Source organism: Pseudorasbora parva, chromosome 15, assembly GCF_024679245.1.
Source record: "Pseudorasbora parva isolate DD20220531a chromosome 15, ASM2467924v1, whole genome shotgun sequence".
Taxonomy (NCBI): Eukaryota; Metazoa; Chordata; class Actinopteri; order Cypriniformes; family Gobionidae; genus Pseudorasbora; species Pseudorasbora parva.
The window spans coordinates 40603178-40616531 of NC_090186.1; the positions used below are offsets into that span (position 1 = coordinate 40603178).

The window sequence follows — 13354 nt, forward strand, 5'->3', positions numbered from 1 at the left end:
GTGTTTTGTCTGATTTTCTGATTTTCTTTCTGTGAAAGAGCAGTTGATCCGGACCGTTTTTCAGGTGATGCTTCTTTGAAGGAAAATCCATCTGTTTTGATCTTCAATAAAACTACAGCAGGAAATATTCTGTCATTGTGATTTAATACTTCAATTTATTTAATATATCGGAAAATGAATATATGAGGTTTGGACAGTAAATGTTTATTACCTTCCAGTAAATACAGGCGCTTAAATTCAGAATGTGCCACTTTAATAGTTTTAAAGCTCACCAATAATAAAAAAAAACTACCATTTAATAATTAATTATTTTTATTTTAAATAACAATGATATTCATTATAACAAAGATGATCACATTTAAAGTAGTTTTGATCATAATAAGAGTTAGTGTGATGTGATTATACAAATTAATTAAGTAATATATTATTATTATTATTTTTATTATTAATATTAATCTTTGACAGATTTGTTTAAAGCTGGAGATTATTGGGGGTAACAGGTCACGCGACAGGAGGCGTTCCCGCGGTGCGCGCGCTCATTGGTTCGCGGGCCTCGGTCCGAGTGTCGCTCGGTTCAGTAGACTCTCGGATCATGTCGTCAGAGGAGGGGGAGAAGCCAGGAGAACACCTGCTTCTGCATGGGACATGGAGCGATTGGTATGAACATGATCTGTCTGTTGTTGTTGAGTTATTTTTGTATATTTATTTGATCCGGGCGTGCATTATAATACCGTGAGAGCTACACAACGAAACAAATCTAACTGATATCGCTTTTATTATAACGTAATCAACGAAGAACGCTTGAAGTGTAACGTTACATTAGCTTAGTTGAATAAGATAATCACCATTGGTCATCTAATTTAGTTTTTTGTCTTTGTCTCGGTATAAAAGTGTTTTTGTTTCACTTTTTGTTTCGCTTGCCTTATTGGAAAACACGGAAAATGAGCAACAAAAACAACACAGTAAACGCAAATAAAAAAACAAAAGAAGCAAAATTACAAAGAAAAAAATATGAATAATTTTAAATATATACATTTTATACTTTAGGTAAATATTTTATCAGCTTTAAGAGGTTATTTTTATAGTTTGTCGTGAAGGAAAAGTGTTTTACCTCCGAAAATCTGTTCTCCATCCAGAACTAACGTTAACGTCAGACTCCCTTGCGCTCGCGCTGCTCAAGTCAGTTTAACGGTTTAAGAGATTTTAATAAGCTCGTGAGCACATTAACAATATTATCACAATTATACAGAATAATCACAATTTTGTTTGTTTCTTTGTTTAGACAATAGAAATAATAGACAAATAATGCAGTATAAACGTTTTTGAAAACGTGTTTTTCAACAACAAAATACATGTTTTCGTATAATTGTCATTTCGAGTCTACTTAAACCTTCCACTGTTAATTTAACAAAAATAGTTTTTAATTTTGGATTCATCAAATGAATGTTCATTTTTGGCCATTCAAGTACGTAATTGGAACTAACATAGTTTTGTTCTTGCTGTTTTGACTGTCTTAAGTATGAAAAGCGTAGCTTTCTTGTGGATTAAACTAGCAAAATTGTGTGTGTTATGCTGTTATTAGAGTGCTGAAGCTCTGGGTGGAGAGCCTGATGGCCTCTTTGATATTTTGGAGGAGAGGAGGCGGAGCAGTGACTTAAGCCACGCCTTTCGGACCTTTAACCCTCAGCCATACCGTGGAGCCACACCCATTTCAGCTGCCACTCTCAACAGGATGGTGCTTGAATCCCAGTACCTGAGCTACATCATACAGGAGGTGAAAGAGCCAGATACAGTTAATAAAGGAAGATGTCATAGGCCCAATCCCATTCTGCCCCTTACCCCTACACGTTCCCCTATCCTACCCTGTTTTTCGATTCTCTGTTGGTTGTAGTAGGGGTAGGGCCAGATAGCCCTTCAAACAGACTTTTCCGGACCTCACTTCAAATGAAGGGGTATGAGAAATTTCCCTGCATACACGATGCAGAAAACACGGACGGAAACATGGAATCCAGTCAAAAAAACGGATTTTATTGTATAACACAGATGATGAATTAATAAAAAGCAGGAAAACCTAAATCAATTTGCCATATAGACTAGTGTCTGTGAATATTGAACAGCACTATTTATTTAAATAAGAAAACTGCATGTCACTGTGAATAAATGGTGCAGGCACGCGGTTTCATTTACAACACACACACACACACACTGAAGCATGTATGAGGACATGAACTTCAGAAATCTGAGCGAAATGTTACAGTTGTATTTAGCTACATCTCATTGTAATACTAATGTTTTGAATAATAATAATAATCATAATAATAAATTATTATTAAAAATGTATTGTTTAAGGAATAGGGGTCAATCACAATTTTTACCTCCATGTTTTAATATTTACAGTTAAGCTCTGTCATGCATACCTTCTTTGACAAAAAAGTTTGATTTCATATGGTTAAAAGACATACATACATATATAGTTGTTTTTAATTAATTACGCATGGTTTTTGAGTATTATATTTTAATTAAAATGGAATTAATACTAAAACCGAATTTAGTAAAAAAATAAAACAGAATCTAATTTTAAAAAGGGCACATAAGTAATTTTTGTTAATAACAATCAAATTCTTGTTAAATTGTATAATTTTCATCATTTTAATTAATTAGACATGCTTTTTGATTACTAAAATGCCACAGCGGTTTTTATTAACTGTTTCTTGCTCACACTCACAGATCATGGTTGAGTGCGCTGAACCGCGTGAGGCACTTCTAGAGGAAGCGTCTGCGTTACTGGACGAGATGAGCCAAAACCTTCAGCTGGGATTCATTCGTCTGCTGGGCTTCGCAATGACCAAAGTTTTAAAAAGCTTGTTCAGCGCTGTATACGTCAACGAGGATGGACTCACACGGGTTAGTGTTTTATCCTGCCCATAATTAATTCATTAAAAATCAATTCTATTTTTAAAAGGAATGCTTCACCAAAAAATGGTGTTATCATTTAGCTCCAGCAAGCCATTAAGGAGCATCCCGTCATCCTGATGCCCAATCACAGGAGCTACATGGACTTCCTTGTTCTGTCTTACATCATGTTCACATATGACCTCTCTATTCCCGTCATTGCAGCTGGAATTCGCAAGTATCTAAAGATTTTTGTTGTGGTGGCAAAATCCCACAGTCACATCATGTACTTATTCATTTTAAAGGTGCACCAAGTAATGCCCAACACTTTAGACAAATGTTTGAAATGGGCGTCCCCTCACGGTGACCACTAAATGCTGTCCTGTCAAAAACACACAAATCTGCTTAGTGCATCATTAAAGATGGATTTAAGAACATGTTTTCAGGCTGGGTTAGTAAATTATTCCTCTACTCACCTCTTTTCAAATCTCATTTCTCTAACAGCTCTGATGGGGATGAAGCTGATTGGGGAGATCTTTCGCCGGTCGGGTGCGTTCTTTATCCGTCGTGCCATTGGCTCAGACAAGCTGTACTGGGCAGTTCTGTCCGAGTATGTCAAAACGATTGTGCGGGTGAGAATTTAGAGCATGCTTTATTATTAATGTCTTTAAAAAGATTGTAAACAATCATTCAGAAGTTTAGGATTGGTAAGATTTTACATTAAATATTTACACTACTGTTAAAAAGTCTGGGATCTGTGAGATTTTTGAAATACATCTCTTCTACAGTAAAACAGTAATATTGTGAAATATTATTACACATTAATATAACTTTTCTTTTTGAAGATATTTTCAAATATAATTTATTCCTGTGATCAAAGCTGAATTTTCAGCATCATTCCTCCAGTATTCAGTGTCACATGATCCTTCAGAAATCATTCTAATATGAGGATTTGCTGCAACGTTGAAAAATTATCGGAGCTGAAAACAGTTGCGCTGCGTGATATTGTTTGGGAAACCGTGGTTCAATTTTTTAAAAGGATTCTTTGGTAGAAAGTTTGAAAGAACAGCATCTTTTGTAACATTATTAAAGGGGGGGTGAAACACTCAGTTTCAGTCAGTGTCATGTCAATCTTGAGTACCTATAGAGTAGCATTGCATCCTGCATATCTCCGAAAAGTCTTTATTTTTTTTATAATTATATAAGAAAGATGCGCTGTTCCGAGTCTTTCCGAAAAAAGCCGAGCGGGTGGGGGCGTGTCGTGTGAGCGGAGCTAAATAATGACGTGTGCAGCAGCGCACTGTGTGTTGAGTCGAGTGCGTCGTAAAGCTGTGTCATCCCTCACAGCGGGAAAAACTTTATTCAAAATAAAAATATGGCTTTTAATCAGATACAGCCATCAGATATGATCCGGAATCAGACCCAGAGGCTGCAGTTGAACAGGAGCAGCAGCAAAAACGACTAGAGCAGGACGTCTCTATGTGGTACGATATACACTAACTATTTAATATGCTTAGCGACTTGTGTTATTTACATATTTATACTTGAATTATATCGTCGTATTTTTGTCTTTGAAGGTGTACATGTGAGAAGTGCAGTTGTGCACGTGTGTTTGTGTGTTTACGCGTGGTTTGTGTAGACAGTAAGCGGACTGGTTTTGCACGGCAGGCTAAGTTAGTGTTTACATAGAAAGACACGGAATAGTAGCGCATTTGAATGAAGAAGCGCGCTTATTTAGTTCAACATATTTCCCCACTCTTTGTGTATTGTTGATTGGAGTGCTTTTACAATACACAAACATAAAGTTACACATATAGTGGCCAGCTAAACAAATGTACACGCACTACACATCGCATGCTCCATTGTTCAATTAACTATACGTGATCATGTTTGGGCTACTTGATGAGCATAGGCAAAAACACAGACATTTGAAGCAGTCTAACTCACCGCCCGCGGTTCTAACGTTGGGACCTTTATCGTTGGGACTGCTCCATCCTTCAGCATTAGGCGATCGGATAATCCGGCGTCAAGCTGGGCCTTGTTTATGAAACAGTCGGCACCGAAATGCAGTGAACAGATATAAACATTCGCGCAACTCAGTTGCTGATCCGGAAAAGCAAATTCCATCCACTGTTGCCTTAACGCGGGGTTTTTGGGGAATCTGTGCAGGACTGTCTTGGTCTGGCAACCAAAAACGCACTTTTTTTGGTGACATTGTAATTGTGCTCATCACCTGTGCAGCAGCCTACGAGCCAGCGCTTTGATGGGGGTAGCCTGTTGCTTTCGCTCTCTCCCTCTCTCTCTCTCTCTCTCTCTCTCACGCGCTTCCGGTAGAATTGTCCGTACGGCCCATACAAGGAAATTCCGCCCCCATTAACGTCAAAGGGGACGCATGATCGCAAAAAACTTGCCGAAACTTATGACTAACCGGAAGTAGTATTTTTGACAAAGAAATACTCCCATCAAACGTCCACCTTAACTTTTGAAACTTTGTCCATGTTTAGTATGGGATTCCAAGTCTTTAACAGTGTAAAAAGATCAGTATGCATGAAACAGCATTTCACCCCCCCTTTAATGTCTTTACTGTCACTTTTCATCAATTTAATGCGTCCTTGCTTAATAAAAATATTAATATATTAAAAAAATATCTTACTGCACCCCAAACTTTTGAATGGTAGTGTATTTGTTAGAGTCAATGTGAAATCAAAGTGAAGTTTTCTTTTTTAATGTACATTTCTGCACAATTAATCAGTGCACTTTATTCCATAGGGCTCTGAATATGTATTTAGAAAAAGCCATCTTATATTGTTAGCATAGCACCAAAACATATAGTTAGCACTGATACTCACAGCAGCTGTTTTTCTGCAGACGGGTTATGCTCCATTAGAGTTTTATGTCGAAGGATTACGGAGTAGAACACTGAAATCCCTCACACCAAAACTAGGTAAGATTACATTTAAGATAGTAAGTTGGAAATGTGGGATTGTGCATGTTCTTGGTCCTCAAGTTCTGTTTGGATCCTCACAGGAATGATGCACATGGTGTTGGAGCCCTTTTTTAAAGGAGAGGTGTTTGACATCAGCCTGGTCCCCATCAGCATCAGTTACGAGCGTGTGCTGGAGGAGTCGCTTCTCGCTCATGAGCTGCTCGGTGTGCCTAAACCTAGAGAGACCACAGGGGTACAGCTTTGTTAAAGCCACAAAGAAAGTCAAAGTTTCATGCATTTCGAAATAGTAAGGAATGAACTTGAGCTCTTGCTGTGGATCTGCAGGGTTTGCTGAAGGCCAGGACGGTGCTGAAGGAGGATTACGGCTGCATGCATGTGTGCTTTGGAAACACTGTGTCTGTAAGAGACCTGGTCAAGGGAAAGATAGACCGCAGGCAGTACAATCTGGTACCCAGGTATGCATTGCATTGTGGAATACAGTATTTCACTTGGTATGTGCCAAGTGGTGCACAAGTATACAAACTCCATACCAGTAGAAGTAGTAGTCTGTTATTACACAAATTGTTGCTCAGTTTACCTCCATAAAACCTCACCTTTTTTCTTCTGTCTCATAACAGAGACCTGCCCATGAAGCCCAATAAGGAGACACAGGAGTTTGTATCTGGTCTAGCCCACATGACCATCCGTTTGCAGGAGAGAAATGCGGTACTGAGCGCCTGGAACCTGATGGCCGTGGTTCTTCTCCAGAACCTCCAGGGAATTGATTTGGACCTGCTGACCCACAAAACCCTCTGGCTAAGGAGGATCGCCCTGCAGTTTGGAGCCCACCTCAGATGGCCCAGTAAGGACACATGTAGAGATGACATTCAATAAATAAACCCTGACTAGAACATACAATCAGTTCCTTTAAAGGAAGATGGTTTGTTCAGTGCAAGAGCCATTCTAGCTTCAGTTAGCATCAAAAGTAGCTTTGGCTTATTTCAAATAGTTTTCACAATACTAAAAGCACACTTTAGACAACTTTACAGCTCAAATAACACATATTTGGATGGAGGAATTGCTTTAACAACAATAAACCCTCTAAACACAATTTTGGCTTTTTAAAAACTGAGGGATGATTTGATTGTTTTTTGCCATAAAATCCGCAGCAGATGCTGTCCATAGAGAAAACGCTCACACAATATAGTTTGAGCTCTGTACTTGTATGGTTAGAATATTCATGAGCTCTTTCCAAGGGTCTCTTACTAGTTTAGCTTTCTAAGTATTGTGAACCATTTGTGTGGTTCTTTAATTCTTGGACCAAAGCCAAACATGTGAATAGGGTCAACAGAAAACAACAAAAACCCCATTCAGAGCTGTTCCTATGGCAATCACACAGACCATTCAATATGGGGCAAACGGGACCGAAGTTCTTAAGTTTGTGTGTGGAGTCTTCTGGAAAGAAAATATGCTTGTTTAAAGTTGCAGTCCATCTTTTTTAAAAATTAAAATTATCCAAAATTATCAATTTTTGAGCAAGTACATAACCAGTCTGTGTATCTCCTTACCTTAGCCTGATCCACAATAATAAACTTGTAATGTGTTATAGTGTGAGTGGTACTGGTAGCTTTCCGCTAAAAATTCAAGCATGTCTTTACGTCACGTCTGTATACATAAAGGAGGAGTCCGGGGTGTGTGGATGATGCAGGTGGTGGATCATTTATAGCCTTTTCTCACAGCAGCTGGAATAATTAAAGTGTCATTTTGATGGCGGATTGTAATCCAGAAAGGTCCAAACGACATCCGTGACAGCTGGAGATTCACCCGAAAGCAAAATATTAGACTGTACAGAAATTAAAATCTGCAGGTAAAGCTAACACACACAAAATACACATAGTCACGCAAAGCTGATGTTGTTAACAAACAATTTGAGAACAAAGTATAACAGTAATAATAATCTGCACGGTGTGATGTGATATGAGCGAAGCGACTGTTAGATTTAATCGCCGTTGGTATAGCGATTGGAGGACATTTTCCAGTGAAAATGATTATTTTGGTCGTACTTCACAGACATAGAATCTGTGAATCTGAAGTACAGTATCCACTCTGGTGCGGTGAATGACTGACAGTCACACACACTCCTCAAAACATTAGATTCATCCGCACTGAGGAGCTGCTGATGCACGACTCATGTAAAGATGATGATTCCACAAATAACTGCAATTGCAGGTTTCAAACTGAGATGGCGACAGAGAGGCAAAACTTATGGACTTCAGCTTTAAGCCCCTCTGATAGTAAAAATTACTTTATTTACATATCTTTAAAAAAGGAAAAGTCTGGAAACTTGAGACTTGACCACCCTATCAACTGTATAGTGAAAAAAACCAACCATTCTCACCCTTTTTTGTTTTGAAGGGCATGTTTTGGATTCTGAAGTCATGTCATCAAGCATGACCCTGCATCACTCAGTAGTGCGCTGTGAGAGGGGGCGTGTCTGTTTAGTGGAGGAGGAGGGTCCAGGACCTGTCATTCAAGAGGAGGGCGTGTTCAGACGGGCTGCTGCTGTGCTCATGTGCGCCTCCTACAGGAATCAAGCAGTACATGTATTCACACGGCCAGCTTTGGTGGCGGTTGCAATGACTACAGCTGTAAGCAGAAGGACAGGTGAGAAATATGAGAGCATCACAGGACGTTTTCATAGGTTTACTCACCCTCATGAAAACCTTTTGTGGAATATTGATATATTATGGAATTTCTACAAATTTATTAAAAACTTTAAAGGTGCATTATGCAACTTTCCGTCCACTGGAGGGCGCCTATTCTAAACAAAGGCGTATTTTGATGACGCCAGGTGTGAGCGCAGTATTTTGGGACGTGGTCTTCACCTCACAGCCAGTGGAAAATAGGACTCGGGCAGAAATCATGTTCATGAATTTCATTATTAACACGGTTTTTAACGTTACTGTAGTGTAAAGCAGAGCAGGACCGAGTGTTGTGGAGCTGAGCACGGCCGCTGGAGTGATTGTTATACAAACACACGGCTCGCGAGTACCGGGACTTTTATTATGACGGGACGGGACACAGTCACCGGGCATCCGCACTTCCGCTTTTTCTGGTCAGGTAAAAACAGCTATTTTTATCATATCAGATTCCTTTTTAGGAGCCATGGGCTTCGGCCATCCGTCCTCTCTCTTCCCTGAACTGAAATGAAGTAGTGGGCTGTACTTTCCACACGATTGACATCAGGTTTAAGTACGCCAGGTTGGCTGGTGTGATATGTTGCTCGCATACCGCCTCCCATGGCCGAAACTGGTATTACGACACCTGTCAGGCCGGGAAAATCGAAAAATCGAATTTCGAAATTTCGAAAATCGAAAGAAAGCCCAGTATAGAGGTTAGTCTTCTTATCTCAACCAATAAGTTGTCAAACAAAATAAAATGACTTAGTATCAATCTTATCAACTAATATTTATTTTATAAATATTATTAATATTGTCACTAAGCTATCACTTGCTAGTTTTCTACATAATTACTATACGTATTGCAAACATAACTTCACTGACAATAATCTACAATAACCTACATGGATGTCATTTAAATATCAAAAGTCCAGTTCGTTATTAATATGGATAACGTATGCATGTTATTTATGAAAAGTACAAACGCTCTCTACGTGAGCGTCGGAAGGAAATAAATACGGCCTCTCGTTTTTTTTTTTTTTTTTACTGGAGCAGCCTAACGAAAGATGCCATATTATTTACATTAAACACAAATATGCTGTGTTCACCAAAATTTTTTATAGTGGCTGTAGTGTAGTGGTAAGACCCATGGCATCAAGATTTGATGCAGGTCGATCAGAGGTGCGATCCTGCCTTTTACCACACTCGCTCTATTCCCTTTTCCCATCACATATCAGATCGGAAAGGCATTTATTTTCAATAAAAAGTGAGAAAATGTTTGAAAAGTGGAAATAAAGCGTCGAAAATGTTTAATAATAATTGCTTCTCGGTTAGGGGTAGGCCTAGGAAAACAGACATGTGCTGAATTAGAGACGATAAAAGTGAGTGGAGTGGAGTGGAGTGGAGTGGGGAGGGGTGGGGGGCGCAAAACTCCATCTCGTCTAGGGCAACCAAAGAGCTAGAGCCGGTGCTGTAACCAGGACACGGACCGTGCTTCACCTGTCAATGACATCATAACCGGAAACCGAGGGTAATGCGGGTTTGTCAAAATCATGGAAATTAGACAAATTATAAACTATTTGGAGACATTTATTGACAGAAAACAAATTATTGTACAGTAATACAATTTTTCTCCATTTTACGATGTTTTAAAATGAATCGCAAGCCATTTAGCAACACAAGCCATCCAGCATTTATTAACATGATATTCTAATATCGATCTAGCTTACTGCAGTGTGCAACAAGTGTCTCATAGCAACTGCAGAGCGAACATACAGTAACAATTTTCAACAGACTCAAATGTATCTAATATGATCCCCATATATGCATGACCGGAAGAAGCGGATAAAAGCTCCACTGCTCTCAAGCTGTGCGTCACGCTCGTCTCCAGTTAGCAAATTGCTTCAGGGACCTCGTTCAGCTCCCACAGCACTCAGCCCTCCGGCATACTACAGTAACGTTAATAATCTCATTCATGAACATGAGTTCTGCCCGCGTTCTGTCCCAATTTTTTTCCACCGGCTGTGAGGTGAAGACCACATATTCTAAGATCTCTGCGTCATCAAGCTACACCTTTGCTTTGAATAGCAACCTCTTGCAGCAAAAACTACAGTGTACCTTTAAGCTCCAAAATGTATGAAAAAGCACCATAAATGTATTTCACATGACTATTCAAACTCGTAAGGGGTGGTTTTCAGTGATTAAACTTAAATATTGCCATGTTACTCATACAAAACTATTGCATTACCCAAAAACATAACTTTAATGTCACTTACATTTTTTTTAAATAAAAAAAGTAGCATGTACTTTCTACTAATGTTTTGTGTTCCACACAAGAGAGAAGTAAGGTTTGAAATGACATGAAGGTGAATAAATGATGAATTTTTATTTTTAGCTAAACTTGATCCTTAACCATTAAAACCAGTTACCTCTGTTGTCTCCTTTCCAGAAGACATCTTTCAGCAATTTAAGTTCCTTCTGGAGCTCTTTTCCAATGAATTTGTCTTCATTCCTGGTCAAACTGATCAGGTGAGTCTGATCATCTTAATCAGGGGTGGAGTGCTCTAGTCCTGCAGAGTTTTGCTTCAACTCTTATCAAACACACCTGAGCAATCTAATCAAGCTCTGAAGGGTTACTAGAAAGTTTCAGGCAGGTGAGTTTTATCAGGGTTGGAGCTGAACTTAGTGATGGCCAAATGAAGCGTTTCAAAGCATTATTGCTTTCTGATACAATTGTGTCGAAAATGGTTCGTTACTCGAAGCTTCATTCAGATAGAAATTGCAGCACCATCTCCTGGTGAAGTAAATGTAATGTAACAAAGCTGACAACCATAAAATGCAAGTAGGCTTATGTTCACGCCCCGTTTACTACGTGATTACCGAGGCGATCAAAGCTGAAACAGTGTTAGTGCTGTGAAGCTCATTTATGTAGGTACATTTTACAGATACTGAGGAATTTCATGTGTTCACCTTGATAATAAAACATTAATGATGTGTGCGTGTATAATTATTTCTTTAGACAAGGACAGAAGATCAGACCAGCTTTAAAAAGCTGGAAACCATCACAGAAATTCTATTGGTTTCTATTAAAATACCAATAGGAACCGTTGGCTTTTACAATTTAAACCACTACAGATTTTTTTTTCTTTGTGTGTGGGACATATTCCATTAGGATGTGATGCCCCTACCAATAGAACCCAACACATATCAGAAGAGACCCGCAGAGACCACAATAATTCCCATTACAACCAATAAAATCCCCATGAAAACCATTAAATGCAATAGAATTTCAGTAAAAGAGTTTTTTATTTATTTTTGTTTTGTTTTATTTATTTATATATTTTTTAGCATGGCAGTATCATGTGTGAAAGCACATAAGAAATACAGCCGGCAGGTTTCAAGCCTGTCAACACTGATTGGGCTGTGAAAGCAGTCAGGTGGTTCACTACAGGAGTGAAGCAGTTTGTTTGCTTCAGAAGGCATTTTCACGTGACTAGTGACATAATGATACAAGCTCCGAAGCAGTGGTTCATTTCAAGGACCGTTCGAGTTTGAAGCAAGCTTCGGAGCATCGGTGTCAGACGTAACATCACTAGCTGAACTCTGCAGGACTGGAGTTCGCCACTCCTGGTCTAAATGAAGCTGTTTAACACATGACATCCATCTAAACATCTGCCTCTCTCTCTCTTAGGACTATGAGGAGGGCTGCTTTTTGCTACAGCAGTCTGGTGCAATCGGCCGCTCTGATGAAGAGGTCTACGTGAGAGACGACGGCCAGGAAACCATCGTCTTCCTCAGAGCGATTCTGCAGCCTTTTATTGAGAGTTACCAGGTGATTGTAGTCATCTACTCAATTGTCCACGCAGTTCGTCTTGTAGATTGGTGAGTAACAGGATGTTGAACGCGTCAGCACTGATATCAGCGTGTTTAGGTGGTGTTTAGGTACCTGTGTGAAGAGAGCTCGCAGGCATTCAGAGAGAAGATGTTTTCAACCAGCATCCGCAGTTTCATTACGAAGCTCCTTATTTCAGGTGTGGGTCATTTCCAGTTGAGAATAAACTTGATGGTTATGTAACAGTCTCTCAGGTTAATTAATCTTGTCTCTGTCTCAGGTGAAGTCCAGTCGTATGAGGGTTTATCATCTGACCTACAGAAGAACGTTCTCTCAGCTTTGCTCAGGATGGATGCTGTGACCAAAACCAAAGTGTAAATAGATACAACACACATCTAAGGCCTCTGAGACATCAACTTTGAAACTGAAATGGATTTATGAGCACAGAAATTAAGTTAATAACAATATGTCTCTGTATTTCAGCGACGACCAGAATGAGTTTAGAGTGAATAAATCCGCAGTGAAGAGAATATGGGACATGCTGAGTATGATTACTGATTGATTTCTGTTCTGAATTACAATTGCACAGTATTTCTGCTCTGTTGTGTAGTGTAATGTGTTGTGCATTTTGTTCTTCATGACAGATGATGGATGGACTCCTGGAATCCGTGTAGATGCCAGACTGTGATGAGAAGCATCGGACAACAGCGCCTGTTGATTATTTTATTGTAGAAGTGCTAAGAAGTATTAGTACCATATATGTTAGTGTCAAACACAGAGTAAACCTGCAGTAGAAGCTCCGGCTGTAGAGCATGGGTTATTTTTGACTTTTATTGCAGTACAGATGATTTAATTTTGTGAAAATCATACAGACAATAATGGTATTTAACAGCTAAATAAATATTATATACGTGTTTAACATGATATTCAATTTTGATAATCAAATTGCATGAATAAAGTATTTTTTAATTGCATATTTTTAAATATATTTTTGTATATCATTGTAATAAAATCTTGATTACTTGA

At 38.9% G+C, this 13354-nt stretch overlaps 1 protein-coding gene across 4 annotated transcripts; it reads left to right on the top strand.

Moving 5' to 3' along the window:
* Positions 1 to 562: 562 nt before the first annotated feature.
* gnpat2 (glyceronephosphate O-acyltransferase 2) lies at positions 563 to 13354 on the top strand. 4 transcript variants are annotated; one of them, XM_067418120.1, is made up of 16 exons: positions 563 to 657; positions 1583 to 1774; positions 2728 to 2904; positions 2997 to 3126; positions 3397 to 3524; positions 5761 to 5836; positions 5920 to 6071; positions 6164 to 6294; positions 6457 to 6680; positions 8234 to 8482; positions 10946 to 11025; positions 12188 to 12328; positions 12428 to 12527; positions 12609 to 12702; positions 12812 to 12873; positions 12973 to 13354. In XM_067418120.1, exons 1-16 carry the CDS (start codon positions 646 to 648, stop codon positions 13014 to 13016), a joined length of 1992 nt encoding a protein of 663 aa, XP_067274221.1. In that variant the 5' UTR covers positions 563 to 645; the 3' UTR covers positions 13017 to 13354. The 4 variants fall into 4 exon arrangements, 2 of the variants coding, with proteins under 2 accessions (XP_067274221.1, XP_067274222.1); XM_067418121.1 differs by having other exon boundaries at positions 10949 to 11025; XR_010898123.1 differs by lacking the exons at positions 12812 to 12873; positions 12973 to 13354 and having other exon boundaries at positions 12407 to 12527; positions 12609 to 12657.